General features: G+C 37.2%; 2 protein-coding genes across 9 annotated transcripts; one reads left to right on the top strand and one right to left on the bottom strand.

Annotated features, from left to right (window-relative positions):
• Positions 1–4,192: 4,192 nt before the first annotated feature.
• LOC140014470 (replication protein A 70 kDa DNA-binding subunit B-like) lies at positions 4,193–7,575 on the bottom strand. 2 transcript variants are annotated; one of them, XM_072065351.1, is made up of 10 exons: positions 7,437–7,575; positions 6,313–6,467; positions 5,992–6,209; positions 5,753–5,849; positions 5,497–5,621; positions 5,338–5,416; positions 5,107–5,254; positions 4,845–5,005; positions 4,617–4,740; positions 4,193–4,501 (listed from the first exon to the last, which is right to left on the bottom strand). In XM_072065351.1, the coding sequence occupies exons 2-10, from the start codon at positions 6,360–6,362 to the stop codon at positions 4,469–4,471; spliced, it is 1,035 nt and encodes a 344-aa protein (XP_071921452.1). In that variant the 5' UTR covers positions 6,363–6,467; positions 7,437–7,575; the 3' UTR covers positions 4,193–4,468. The 2 variants fall into 2 exon arrangements, with proteins under 2 accessions (XP_071921452.1, XP_071921453.1); XM_072065352.1 differs by having other exon boundaries at positions 5,119–5,254.
• Positions 7,576–8,629: 1,054 nt separating this feature from the next.
• Positions 8,630–13,850, top strand: LOC113709285 (mediator of RNA polymerase II transcription subunit 21-like). Of its 7 annotated transcripts, none has more exons than XM_072066133.1 (4): positions 8,681–8,763; positions 8,844–8,868; positions 10,829–10,913; positions 13,084–13,850. In XM_072066133.1, the coding sequence occupies exon 4, from the start codon at positions 13,255–13,257 to the stop codon at positions 13,675–13,677; it is 423 nt and encodes a 140-aa protein (XP_071922234.1). In that variant the 5' UTR covers positions 8,681–8,763; positions 8,844–8,868; positions 10,829–10,913; positions 13,084–13,254; the 3' UTR covers positions 13,678–13,850. The 7 variants fall into 7 exon arrangements, with proteins under 7 accessions (XP_027087813.1, XP_027087809.1, XP_071922231.1 ...); XM_072066131.1 differs by having other exon boundaries at positions 8,686–8,763; positions 8,844–9,303; XM_027232008.2 differs by lacking the exon at positions 8,844–8,868 and having other exon boundaries at positions 8,677–8,763.
• Positions 13,851–14,110: the final 260 nt, after the last annotated feature.

Genomic DNA, 14,110 nt, shown 5'->3' with positions numbered 1-14,110 from the left:
TAGTGCTCTGGAGCTCCTCACGAACAACGGCAGATGTAGCCACCTCGCTCTATAAGACCTTCTCGAGCTCCACAATCCTCTCTCCCTGAGCGCTAACCGTCTATCTAAACTCGTCCACCTCTGCCTGTAAATCCCTGTTAAGATCCACTAACTGACGACGCTCGTCGTCCAAAGCAAGCACGAGGTGGTTCGGGTAGGCAAAGGTCAACCTACACGAACATCGAAGATATCTATCAGATGGGGAATAGCGTACTCGAGCTCTCCCACCTAGCGCTCAGTAGTAGATAGGCCTAGGAGGCACTACATAACTATTTGCATGGCCATTCCCGTTAGCTGTAGGGGCTCCATTTCTGTTTTCCATCCCTACAAAAATATTAACACTTTTCGGGTTAAAATCTTAATCACTACCTAGTTCGGATATCCCTTTAGGGTATGCCAAACTTAGTCACTAATTCGCCCAAGTATCCCTTAAGGTATGACTAAGTCATTCTGTCTCAAATCTTAAGGATAGAATATCTAGTATGTCTCCCATATAGATCTCTAACCTAGTGCTCTGATACCAACTGTGACGTCTCCACATCTCCCTAAGGCGAACCAAAGGGTATCCGCGGGACGCCTGCCCAACTCTCGTTAGAATTCAAGCAAAAAAACGTTCAAGTTTATAGCGGTACAAGACGGCACAACCAAACAATATAAATGCAATTAATGCGGAAGCGTTCAAGTTTAACAATATTTAACAATTATCCAATCCATAAATCGGATTTCCATAATACAGCCCAAAACACACCATGGCTACAAGGTCTAGACAAAAGAATTGGAACCCTATTACAAAAGTCCTCAAAAGTACATAAAAGGAAGTTTCCTCCGAGTCTCATTCCAAACCCAATCCTGTTAAGGAAAACAAATCTACAGGGTGAGCAAAACGCTCGTGAGGCCAAGAACACACATGCAAGCACATTGCTCAAATAACAATCCCAATTTACAAGTCAAGCAATAATATTTCAATAATTAACAATTTACTGAAAAGATAAGCATAAACAATTCAAGGATACTGGAGCTTTCAGGAGCTATATTCCACTTGCACGATCAATAACCTCCACGAATTGACATTCCGTCAATCGGGTAGGTTTAGTCCGTAGAACTCCACTTAACCTGTCCCCTTTCACCTTATATACCCCTGTATCGGCCCCGCCTGTCATTTGTTTAAGGTGATACTACTCGAGTATGCCAAGCGTGATCTCTCACTAGATCAAACTTTCATGTTTTCCCCATGATTTACCAAGGAGCCCGACTGAGCCCAAGCCGGCTCGAATCCAAGGATGACCAATGGGGTTTTGAGCATCCCCCATGTATATTTGAGTATCGAGGAGATTCACTCCAACGACGTATGCAGCCATAGCATACTATTTCAAATCATTCAAGCATGTGGTATATTCAATCAATCGAGATATGCAAGTATTCAAGTACGAGTTATTCATTTCAAGCGAGAACGAGTGCGATAAAGTACATGCTCGTCTCAAATTTCAAAATCTCAAGTATCAATAACAAGTAAACATGTATCGAGTTCACAGGAGTTCAAGTAACACACACTTGACACTCACCAAGTCAACCAAGGAAAAATGTTACTTGAAGTTCAAGCGTCCACCGTAGGATCCTCTTGAAGGTCCTCGTGCGAGCCTGAGCAATTAATAGTAAACAATCACTTATAAACCCCAATTATCGAGAAAGATTGCACGCTTGTACAATCCTAAAAAATTTCACTAAAATGAGCCTAAATTACTCGCGAATTAAGGCTCAAAAGTGGGGTTTTAAGGTACAAAAGAAATCAAATTTTCATCTTTGAAATCAAGTATAAAACGTTTAAGTAATATCGAAGGAATAAGGAGAATTCGAAAAACTCCATTTCCTTAAGATTCGGAAATTTCAGTTTCGATACGAGATTTTTGAAAAATCGTATCTCACTCTTTACAAGTCCAAAATTGGAAAACTTAGTACCGTTGGAATCCTCTTCCAAAGTACTAAAAGTTCCTAGAATACACTTTCCCATGGTTCCAAACGGAAAGTATTCAAAAATTAGCTCAAAGTTGCTATTTTGGGGCACTTAAGGCAGGTTTAGGTTGATTTTTTTTTGCCAACTTTGAAAATTCGAAAAAAATTCACTTGATTTGAACTAACCTCTAAAGTTTGGAAATCTATTAGAGTTTCAATCCAAATTTGAAACAAAACAAACGGAACAAGATTTGGAGTTTTGAGCACCAAGATATGGTAGCTCAAATTTACTAAAGTTTCCTTGTTAATCAAGGGTTTTCCAAACTCGAATCATGAACTTTGGAAGTTTAGTTGAGCAGCGAAACGGACTCAGAATGGCACCAAATTTAGCAGTATAATACTAGGGACTATTCCTCTGCCAATTTTCATAGAAATATATGTACGGAAAGTTGGTTAACGAAACCACTAAAGTCCCAAGAAGTTCCTCGGCAAATCTGCCTTGGACTTCCGTTTTTTCGTTTTCAAAATGTTGGGCCAATAAAACACCTCAAACGTGGTTCATTTCAGTAGATAATGTCTAAGAGAAGTCCAAAATACATTTTGTAGGTGATTAACACCAAAAATTTCGAAACAAGAAGTCTCAATAACGATTAAGACTTGAACTAGCCATAAGAGGGTTTGAAAACTCCGAGTCAGTTTGGGATTTCGGCCACAACTCACTCAATTCAACTCAGAATTGAGCATAGTTAATGGCGTTGGAAAGTAGATTTATAAGGCTATATTTTCTCAGAAGAAACCGTTTTCAAAATCTATCCATAACCAGCTCATTCGTGAGCATCAAGTTATAGCTCATGTGCTGCCTTCCAGGAAACAACGAAACAGGACAGCAATTTTAAAATGAATGGTTTGGCTTGCTCAAGTGGAACCAGGACGTGCATTTTATACCAACGGAAAGTTGGGAATGTCTAGTTTCTAGTGCCACAAACAGCACTCGATTCTAACATCGGAGCAATGGGTTATAGCCGAAACAAGACGACTGCCGGAGCAGTGACGGGAACATTTTCCAGTTTTCTAAGCTTTCGTAATTCCAACATTTGGGTGACCAAATCAAGTTATTTTTCAATGAAACTTTTTACACACTCACTATAACATGTAAACAACATAAACACGCCATTGGAACCTCAAAATTTTGCATCAAAGTGCATGAACATAACAGGGGCAAAATGGTCACTTTTGGTCATTGCACCATCCTTGAATTTTTATCAACAATCTAACATTATTCCACTAATTTAAACACTAAACCAACATTAATATCACCATCAATCACCAAATCAGTCCCTCAAACCAAAGTGGGAGTTCATAGAGCCCACACAACCATTTTTCCATCATAAACAAGCTACCCATGTGCATGCATGAGTTTAAATGTGTAAGATAACTTCCATAAATCAAGTTTCCAAGGTTTGACCATCACTTACTTGGTTTGATGTTCCAAAGCAGAATTTTCGATCCTCTCTTGTCCAAGAAAAACAGTGGAAAATAACTCCTTTTCTTAGCTAGATAAACTCTCCAAGTAATGAGCCAAGTGTAGATGAAATTTGATGTGAATTGGATGAAGATTGATGAAGATTTTGTGAAGATATTTGGAGAACTTTGGTGTTGTTTTGCAAGCTCAATGGCCGGCTGTCTTAGGGAGGAAGAGAGAGGGAATTTTGATCTAAATGAGCCTTCCAAAAGAAGCTTTAATGTGTGGCTATAATTCCCTCTAAAGTCAACTCTTCAATAGTGCGCATACGCGCGCGTTTCGTGCTCGATTCCTCTCGAGTTTATTTCACCAGTACATTTAAACCTCCAATGCACTTATATTCATACTATTATTATTCACTCTTAAAGGTATAAAATGAAGGTCTAAAGTCTCCCAATTAATCGCGCGCGTAAAAACGCGTACGTCCTATTTAAGCGCGATAAAGTGAAACTTCCAAGAAATTCTTATAACGATAATATAACTAACTAACATTTGAACTCTTAAACATAAAAATACCTATTTTAGGAATAATGTACATGTCCCCGAGTTCCAAGCTTATTGTACTCTCAATCGGTTAAGATTTCCAAACAAGTTTTCACTATTTTCATTAAACAAGCTCCCAAAAATTAATTTTTGAAACAAGCCACTTTAAAAATATAATGAAGCTATAATTCCATATATTTAGGTCTAGTATGGGTAGAAAATAATATTCAGGGCAAATATCCAAATAAATAATTAATTGAGCAAAAAATAGAGGTTGAAAAATAAGAATTTTTACGAGTCTTCACAAGTGCCAATTAAGGCAACAACCTAAACACTGTCTCCAAAAGGCATGTGCTGAGAAGAGGCACTCCCGGAAATAGGATAACAAGCAACAATAGTGTAGTCAGTAATTGTTGTTGTCCTGATCATCCTGGACAAATGTTTAAGGTAACACAACAGATCCTTTCCGTCAATCTAATGAGACACACGCTTGGAGATCTCAAAAGTCTGCACAAAATCAATATGCCATAAATTTGAGCAAATAAATTAATTGGACAGTAAAAGCAAAACCATGAACACCTGAAATATTAGAGCAACTTCAATAAACTTAAACACACATCACCTGATGGTCAGAAACACGATACATATTAGCAACACTTAGGCCGATAAGGTTCTCAGCTTCTGGACCCAAGGCAATAACATTCACATAACCAGTATTGTCGAACACAGTAAGCCGAACCCATGCCCTATCAGACAACACATGATATGCAGCAAGTTTATAACATAAATACAAGCAACTGCATACTAATAACACAGAAACATACATAAAGGCAATAGACTAAGAGATCACCTAGGGAACTCATGCATTCCTTGACCACAACTTAGGCATATGATCCCCAAAGTTGACGAAAATTCATAGGGCTCATAACAATGGGGACAGGCCATATGCCAAAAATGAGCCAAAGGCCATGCAATTTCAACACGACCCTTAATCCAAAAAGTCCCCTGGTCCTAGAAACAACAAAAGAGTAGTTGAGCAGGGGCCAAAACAGAAATGTAAACAAAGGCATAACCGAAATAAGTATACTAAAAGGAGTACAAAATTACAATACCCTGACACTAACAGATGTAGCCTGGGATATAACATTATAGATCGGTGTGAACGTCGCGTCACGAACAGGGGGCAACAAAATGCATGGATCAAGGTAGGCCATATCATCAAAAACCATACGAACCAGCTTTGATATATTAGCATTAGACCTACACGAACAAAGTAGTTCTGTGCATAAAAAAATCTTCAAAAAAATATAGAAACATAAAATAAATAAATAGAGAATGACTACCAATCATCAAGATGTCTTGCTTCAAGAACATTAGGAGCAACAATGATAACAGATGATGGCTGAGTTGACAGTGACAAGTCTGAAAAAATAGAGCAGAAAAACATGCATAAGCAAAGAAACCACACAGGGAGAAAAAACAGAGCTGACAAGGAACCATACAATTATGTTTGGTAACCCTGAGCCTCATAGCAATAATAATCGGTATGGACGCCATTGATTCATTAATAACATGGCCCTCAATAACCTTATAATCATCCCACAAAGTCAACACCACTGGGCGTTTACTGTATGCATCAAACACAGAAGCAGAACAATCTTAAAATAAGCAGCAAGAAGCTATCGTATGGAAAGGTCTTGAGAGGGAAACAATCTCAAAACAAATAAAAGGTCCTGTTTCAAAGAGGGAAAAATTCACCATTGGTCCACTATAATATAATCTCTTCCATGTCGCTTACTCCCTTCAAAATACACATCCCGTGGAGGCAATGCATGGATAACAACTCCCATGACATCTAGGTTAAAAGCACACATGCACACAATCAGGAACAATCAAATGCCAAGAAAGGAAAAAAATGCAAAATATGTCAATAAAGAGACTAACTTATGAAAATATTTGTGTCAGCCACAAAGTGAAAGTATTGAAAAGAGCGTAACTCAAAATAGAAAGGAAGGACCAACTCCCCTGAGCCAACAGTTTCTTCGATAGTAGTTCCCTCGTTGATACCCCAGTAAAATGAATACAGGCCAGCTCCCACAAGTTCAGGAATTTCACGGACCTCTGCATTTGATATGTAATACTTCCTAAATGGCAAAAGACGGCCATCAACAATAGCAATGTCATCATCAAAGACAACTGCAGAGACCTTGATACCCTGTTCATAGGGGGAAAAAACTCAACAGATTCAATTAGTGAGACAAAAAGATAATCAACACAATTGAAGGTGGGCAAGAAGGATCAATTCGGATAGCACAAACCTGCAAGTCACCAAACTCAAAACGACGGAAAGACCTGGATAAATCCCCATCCCGAGCAATCTTTACATGATCAGCTTCGATAACTTGTACCAGCACAGTCCAATCAAATGCAGACTCATCAACTTGCGATATGCAAAGAGTCCCAGTAGCCATTTCTTAGAGTGCACAGAAAAAAGTAGCAGCAAAACATTAGCCAACGAAATCTTTTGTAATCAGCAAGGCTATTAGAAATATAAGAAGAAAAAACAAATGCACAACACAACAAGGCTAATGAAACATGCAAGAAGAACTTGAGGGAAACAACAAGGAAATGCACTAAGAAAATAAATAAAACTCAAGGCAAAAAAGATCAACCCATTTATACAAAAATCATTGTGCGCAAAGATCATATTTACATGCACACAAAGATCATCTCACTTAGATGGATTTCTCTAAAAATTTTCCCCACTCTACGTTAAAACCGCCAGAGAAACCCGTAAAAAGTGAAAAAGGGGCTTGGTAGCCATTTCCACCAGCCAAGAAAGTTATTATTAACCAACAATGCCAATAAAAACAAAAAAAATGTAAGAAGCAGAAGCACATGCATAACACGGAAAAGAGAGTACAGATCAAAAAAAGCTAACAAAAAAAATGAAATAAATTCAAGGGAAACCAGTTGTAGCATTACTTGAAAATAACATATGCATATCACAGAAAGGAGCGTACAGAACAAAAAGGCTAATGGAAAAATGAAATAAAAATCCAAGTGAAAATAGCAACGAAATCCACAGAAATTTGAGAAGCTCAGAGCTACAACTCTGCAGAGAGCTTTATACTTAACGGCAAAATTACTCCCTTATAACTCATTTTAGAAAAAATTAAAAAAAAAATTGCTGAAATAAATAAGCAAAGAACAAATTGCAGTGTAAAATGGGGGAAAAAAACCATACGAAGCAAATACGCAGAGGAACAATGATTACGATAAAAAAAGCACCAGTAAAAGAAGCTCGTAATCAAGCTAGCCAAAGAAGGCAATGAGAGAAAGGAACTCAAAAAGGGGAACGGGTTCAAGGGCACAACGAATTTGAGAAAATGGAAATGAGAAAGCAGATGAGAAAACCCTAGGAAAAAAGGGCATAACCAACCCGTGTTGGAATTCGGACGACATCGGAAGACACAACCATGATGAATCACGCCAATTACCATTCTTGAGAAAGCTCTGCTGTCAGCTCCGGACAATGCAGCTGTGAGAGCCAGGAAAAGAAAGGAACTGGTGAGGCCATTAATTCCAAAGCAGAAAACCCATGGGTGACCCAATTACCCGAACCATTCCAATGGAGCATCTGGAACCGCAAACTTACACAGCTCACGTGTGCGGCACATGACGACGACAAAACCCCTTGGTGCATTGTATGTTTTGTTGATATGTAGAAAAATGACCAATTTCATTCCTAAACCTTTTCACTAGTGTCAATTTTATTCCTAACTTTTTATTTCTAACCAATTTAATATGTGAACTTATTTTGCCGTTTCAACTGAGGACTTTCGTAGCGACGCCACCACTTAAAACAGATCTGACTTCTAATTGATTAACTAAATAGGGAAACTTTGAGAATATCACTCACGCGACTGGAATAAATCAATGTATTAAAAAAATCACAAGATTAAACTTCAAAGAAGTTTTATCTGGTAATTTTTTATACGATTTAGAAGTTTGATTTGCTCATTTCATTATAATGTCACGAGTAGTATTTCTATAATACCTCTATTTTAGTTAGTCAATTAGAAGTCATATTAGTTTTAAATAGTAGTGCCATTGGGGGGTCCTTAATTGGAATTGCAAAATAAGTTCAAGTATCAAATTAGTCAGAAATAATAGTTAAGAACTAAATCGACATCGAAATTTAGGGATGAAATTAGACATTTTTCCTTTTTTCTTATTTGTCCTATTATGGCAGTCGAAAATCAATGGAAAGGGGAAAGTGAAAAGGTTTCGTAAAAAATTGCCATTTTTTTGGATACTTTGGATATTTTAGTAAGATTTTAAGGGCAAATCGGCCGTGTCGCTCTTTTATCCCATCGGATTTAGCTTCATTTTAAATCATGTGGCAAATTAAGAGTTGGGGATAGTTAATTGCGAAAATTAAAAGTTTGGGGTACAAACTTCAGTCTAGGCATAATTGAGGAGGGCAAAATGCAATTAACTCAACTTAAAATCCACAATCCAAATCAGCTGCTTATCCGCAACGGATCTTATGTCTTACATCGTATGCCATTTTCTATCCCATTTTTTATTATATTGCTATTTCTTCTATGTAAATATCATATTTTAATTCTTTTTTATTTTTTTAAGATCTAATAACTATTAATTAAGTAAAAAATAAATACATAGCTTCAAAAAATCAAGGCAGCAACCAAAAGCCCCTGCAGAAACATATATTTTCTTTCAAGAATTCTCTCGTCCTCTTCACTGTAAGGTTTCTTCACTTTTTCTCTTTTTTTTTTTGGCTTTTAATTCTTGCTATTGATTTATTGTTTTAATCCGTTTATAGGCTAAAGCTCACCACCTGAACATGCGTATGGATGTGTTTTGGCTTGATTTTTTTTGTTCTTTTTGATGCTATTTGGTTCATGGTTTTTTTTTCTTTGATTCATCAATGTGATTGTGATCGAGATGCGTTCAATTTTTTTTTTAAATCAGAGTTGTGATGTTGTTTACTAAGGTTAGAATTTTATCTGCATAAACTGGTTGGTTTGCTCCAAAAAAAAAAAAAAAAAACTGGTTGGTTTATCTGCATTTTGGGTATGCAGCCTTTCTGTATTGTTTTAAGTTCTCATTTGACGGTACTTTTTTGGTAATGAATGAGAATGATGTTCAATTTTCTTTCTTTCTCAGCAGGATAATTGTGGATATTTTGGTATTTTTCCCCTTAAATGCTGTTTTTTTGTGTTTTTTTTGGGCCCCCCGGGGGGGGGGGGGTTCAAATTATCTGTCTTGGGCGATTCTGTAAGGTGCTTCACTTTTTCCCTTCTTTTTTTTTTGGCTTTTGATTCTTGCTTTTGATGTATTGTTTTACTCCGTGTATAGGCTAAAGCCCACCACCGGAACATGTGTATGGATGTGTTTTGGCTTGATTTTTTTATTCTTTTTTGATGCTATGTGGTTCATGTTTTTTTTTCTTTGATTCATCGATGTGATTGTGATCGAGATGTGTTCAATTTTTTTTTCCAAATCAGAGTTGTGATGTTGTTTACTAAGGTTAGAATTTTATCTGCATAAACTGGTCAGTTTGCTCCAAAAAAAAAAAAAAACTGTTTGGTTTATCTGCATTTTGGGTATGCATGCCTTTCTGTATTGTTTTAAGTTCTCATTTGACGGAATCTTTTTGGTAATGAATGAGAACTGATGTTCAATTTTCTTTCTTTTCCAGCTGGATAATTGTGGATTTTTTGGTTTTTTTTCCATTAAATGCTGTTTTTTTTTTGTTTTTTGTTTGGGAGGGGGGGGGGGTTCAAATTATCTGTCTTCTGGGCGATTCTGGAAGCGGCGAGTTGTCTTTTTTTCCCCTCCGTTTGAAGGGATTTTGGATGTTGTGATTGATTCTGGAGAATGGTTTTGTGTTAGCTGTAGGAGTTCTTTTTCCCCCATAAGTGTGCACAGGCATTTTTTGGTGATTCGGGATGGAGATAAAATGGTGTTGTGTGAAGGGATTTGATGTCATGGATTATTTCGGAGTAGAGTTCTTTTGATGGCTTTTATAGTACTTTTTTCTTTGCATGGGTGCATACACTTTTCTTGGTGATTATTGAAGGAGATGAATGGTGTTATGAAGGGATTTGGATGTTGTGGACGATTTTGGAGTAGGGTTTTGTGCTTGCTGTAGTAGTACTTTTTTCTGTGGATGGGTACACACATGACTGCATGTTTTTTGGGTGATTCTGGAAGATGGAGCGGCGTTTTTTCTTGTGTTCTTGAAGGATTTGTGGATTGCTGATGAGTTTCTAGTGGGTTTTTGTGCTGGACCCCAAGATTGGTTATTTATATGTCATGGTTTGAAGCAGGTTCAAAAGGTCAACTATGGGGTCATTTGTTATTGTAGGTGTTATCAATTTTTGTAATGTCTTCCCTTGCTGCCTGGACAATTCACATAGACCAGTCAGGATTTGGAAAGTTGTTTTTTGACCAGTTAAATTTCTGACGGTTGCTTCTTTTATTTACATTGTGCACTCAATCATATGCTGCTTGTGCTTGCCTTTTTCTTTTCCTTAAAAAGACGCTAGATGTTTGTGGGCGTTGAGCCACTATTTATGCCTACCTCGTATAAGTGTAGCTGTGATTGTTCCGTGATTTATAGCTGCAGGTTTTTGAAAAGTTGCCATTGTCTTTGTACTTTGAAAACTGTGGCATGCACATCTGTTTCGTATGTGTTTGAGAACATGACACGTGGTTTATTATTCTATTTTTATGGGAATTATACATGATTCAAATTCTTTTCGAATGTTCATTTCTATATGCTGTAAATTTTGTCTTCTGCAGCAAAATGTGTTTAAGAAATTCGAAGTGTTGGAGCCTAGATTTGTCGTGCTCTCTGGTACTGCCAATAGCTAAGTATAAAGCTGAGGTAAATACTTGTATGCCTTGGTTAGTTTGCCCCCAGTGAATGCATCTGTGTTAATTTGTTGTCAATGAATTGTTAAATTTGGGCCTTTTGGCATTAACCTCCTATTATCATTTATCCTAGATGTGGGGGTATCCATTTAATTGTGACTGCACAAGTTTAGATTTAAAGCAGATTCTGAATATGCTTGTGATAGAGCATTTAATGGCTAGTGAAACGATGTTGCTTAGTCAATTTGAGATTTTCTTGTTATCTTTTGGTCGACTTGCTCCTTAAAGGGATATCACAGACAGGCCCCCACCCTCCTCCCTACCCAAAATGAAAAGAAGACATAAAAGAACCAAACAGAAAAAGTAGAAAACTAAAAGGAAATGAATGATTGGTTTTCCTTTAGGTCGGAAAAAAGGACGACTGGTCAGACCATTAGACATCTTTAAGGTTCACACTATTTATGACTCAATTCTAAGTCAGGAAAAATGATGCTGTATAAAATAGTGCAAGCAAAAAGTTTGGGAGTGCTTCGTCATTATGCAGAGATTTATATAACTGTTTGCTTGCTGATATGGAACAATTGATATGCTTGTCTCTGTGGATCCAATATGGATTGAAGGGCTAAAAGTAAGACAAAAGGAAGTTAATGAGAAAGATAATTGAACTAGTTTACTGAGACATTGCCAGAAATAGTCATGCTATGTATGGTTTTTGGTCGAGGGGTGTTCATTTTGACCTTGGTATTATGGAGAGAGGTTCTTCTTAGGTTGCTGGTAGCATACTATAGTTACATGTAGGATTCAACCAATTTGCTCTTTTCTGTATCGGAAACATCCTCGACGAATGTCATCTACATTCCAACTTTGGAAGTTGCCTTTTTACAAGTAATGCAAAGGATTGCATCTAAATTCACCATTGCAATTGCATTTTTTTTTCTTTTCTGTGAGTGGTCATGTGTTATGGACACTTAATCCAGCATAAGCTTCTCCATTGTCAGTTATCTAAATCTAATTTAGGTCGAATGGTTGATTGTTGGAAGGGAAATCCAAAAACTTTCTTGTTGTGGGGCCACCATTGAAGAATAATAGAGAAATGGGCATATGTGGAGTTGTGGTGTTTAATTATGACTGGCACCATATAAAGATTTTAGCTGTTGCCTATCTTCTTAACAAAGCTTCCATATAGTCAAAAGCACAACTATTATGTTTGGAGTTACTTATCCTCATTCAGATGGGTACTGGTCTTTCTGTTAAAATCTGTTTGGAACATGTAAAGAAATATTATTCTATGAAGAATGATGAAGGTCAGAATTTGTTTCTTTTTTTTCCTGATTCAAACATTGTCACATCTCTGGGTGTGGTTGCATGCTCATTCATAAGTTTCGTTGAATGCTATCTAGAATTAATATGTAATTCAGCTGATATAAATGCTTCAATGAGTATCGTGAGGTGATTCTCTTGCCTCCTGAGGTAAAAGTGGTTCTTGAAAATAAAAGGAAATGATAACTCTTCTTAATGATGAATTGATTGATATACTTGTAATGAGGGAAAGTAAGTATTGTTTCATGTAGTATAGACGAGTGTAGATTATGTCTTCTAGATGTTTAGCCTTTTTAAATCTTTGCTGTGGAAAATAAGTCTAGAAGTAAATAGTTTAGGCATCCAGAACTGTTTACTTAGCATAGGATTGAGGTATTTGAATGCATAGGATTGCTATTAATGATCTGTGTCCACTTAGCATACACTTTTACACTACTGTAATCTCATGATACGTGTATGAAAAATAGACATGGTTTCTCCTTGTGTTGATGGAGTTGTCAAATAGGGAGATTTGGAGGAGGCAGACAAGGGGTTGACGGGTGGTTTGTTTGGACTTTCTCTAGAGCTTCTTGGTCTTTATTTATTTTTTGAGGTGCTAAACCTTTTGTTTTAGTTGAGGGTAGTTTTGTCCACGTATGAAAAAGTTTTAACAGCATCTACCATCTGTTAAGTCATGTTCTAGCGTATCTCTCTGATGTCAAGCACAGGAAGGATATTGAAAGGCCTGATTGTGTGTGTTCAAACTGATTGACTGACTATTTGTGCCAAGCCATATATGTCTGTTTATCTTTTCTTTTTTTTCACTTGTTATTGCTTCAAATATGCTTATGAGTCATGAGAATCCCTCTGATTCTTTCTTTCAGCTGTCGATCATGAGTGCTGTGTGACCTCTCTCTTTGTCTGTTACTCTAAGTTGTTAATGTGATGAACAAGGAAATACCTAGTCGCTCGAATCCAAAACGAAGATGTACAGAAATTGAGAAATGCTACTTTGAATTCAAAGTTGCCCAGAATTGCAGGTATCAAAATTCAAGATGGATATAATAACTCAACTGCAAGAACAGGTGAATACAATTGCAGGTCTTGCCTTCAACACCTTTGGGACGCTTCAAAGGGATGCTCCTCCAGTTAGGTTGTCTCCTAATTATCCGGAACCTCCTGCTAATCCATCTAGTGCTGCAGAGGATGCAGCTAGTCTTGCTGAGCAACCAAAGCTCATGAGTGCTGCACTTGTCAACGCTGCCAAGCAGTTTGATCTGTTGGTAGCTGCCCTTCCATTAGCTGAGGGAGGTGAAGAAGCTCAGCTGAAAAGAATTGCAGAACTTCAGGCTGAAAATGATGCTGTAGGCCGAGAACTACAAAAACAACTGGAAGCTGCGGATAAGGAATTAAAGCAGGTGCAGGAGTTGTTCAGGCAAGCAACAGACAACTGCTTGAACTTAAAGAAACCAGATTGAAGGCTAGGCAAATTTTCAGCATAATTGTGATAAGCATTTTGTAGTACTAATCTGTTTGGTAACATTGCACTCTGCTCCAAGTAAATTTTTTTTTTTTTTTTGGCACTGTGAAATCCCGTTAGAAAATCCATTCCTCATATCTATCTGAATTGGGCTTAGTATGTTTTCAAGTACGAGGAGAAAACAAAGTGAAGCTCCTGAGGATGGACGTTCATAAGTGAATTACCAATGGCCCATGTAAATATGAGCGACTAGTAGCACGGTTGTCAGCTCGCAAGGCAAAGGTGCTTTGTACCCACCAAAAAAAAAAAACAGATTATGTTATTACCTCTGTTTCATTTTGATAGTTCTAATTTTTTTCACATAATTTAAGAAAAAGTAGTTAACTTTGTTGGAAAAATAAATATAGGTTGTTATTTTTTTAAAATATCCT

Source organism: Coffea arabica, chromosome 9e, assembly GCF_036785885.1.
Source record: "Coffea arabica cultivar ET-39 chromosome 9e, Coffea Arabica ET-39 HiFi, whole genome shotgun sequence".
Classification (NCBI taxonomy): Eukaryota; Viridiplantae; Streptophyta; class Magnoliopsida; order Gentianales; family Rubiaceae; genus Coffea; species Coffea arabica.
Note: the sequence above shows the minus strand (reverse complement) of the source record. Positions and strands in the feature narration are given on the sequence as shown.

Bases quoted from the DNA above. Each gene is read 5' to 3' on its own strand.
- LOC113709285 (XM_027232012.2), top strand. From the start codon at position 13,255: ATGGATATAATAACTCAACTGCAAGAACAGGTGAATACAATTGCAGGT.
- LOC140014470 (XM_072065351.1), bottom strand. From the start codon at position 6,362: ATGGGGATTTATCCAGGTCTTTCCGTCGTTTTGAGTTTGGTGACTTGC. The intron at 5,622-5,752 runs GTGAATTTTTCC...TGATGCATACAG, and splicing joins TATATTATAGTGGACCAATG to TAAACGCCCAGTGGTGTTGA. The intron at 5,255-5,337 runs GTAGTCATTCTC...TTGTTCGTGTAG, and splicing joins GCAAGACATCTTGATGATTG to GTCTAATGCTAATATATCAA.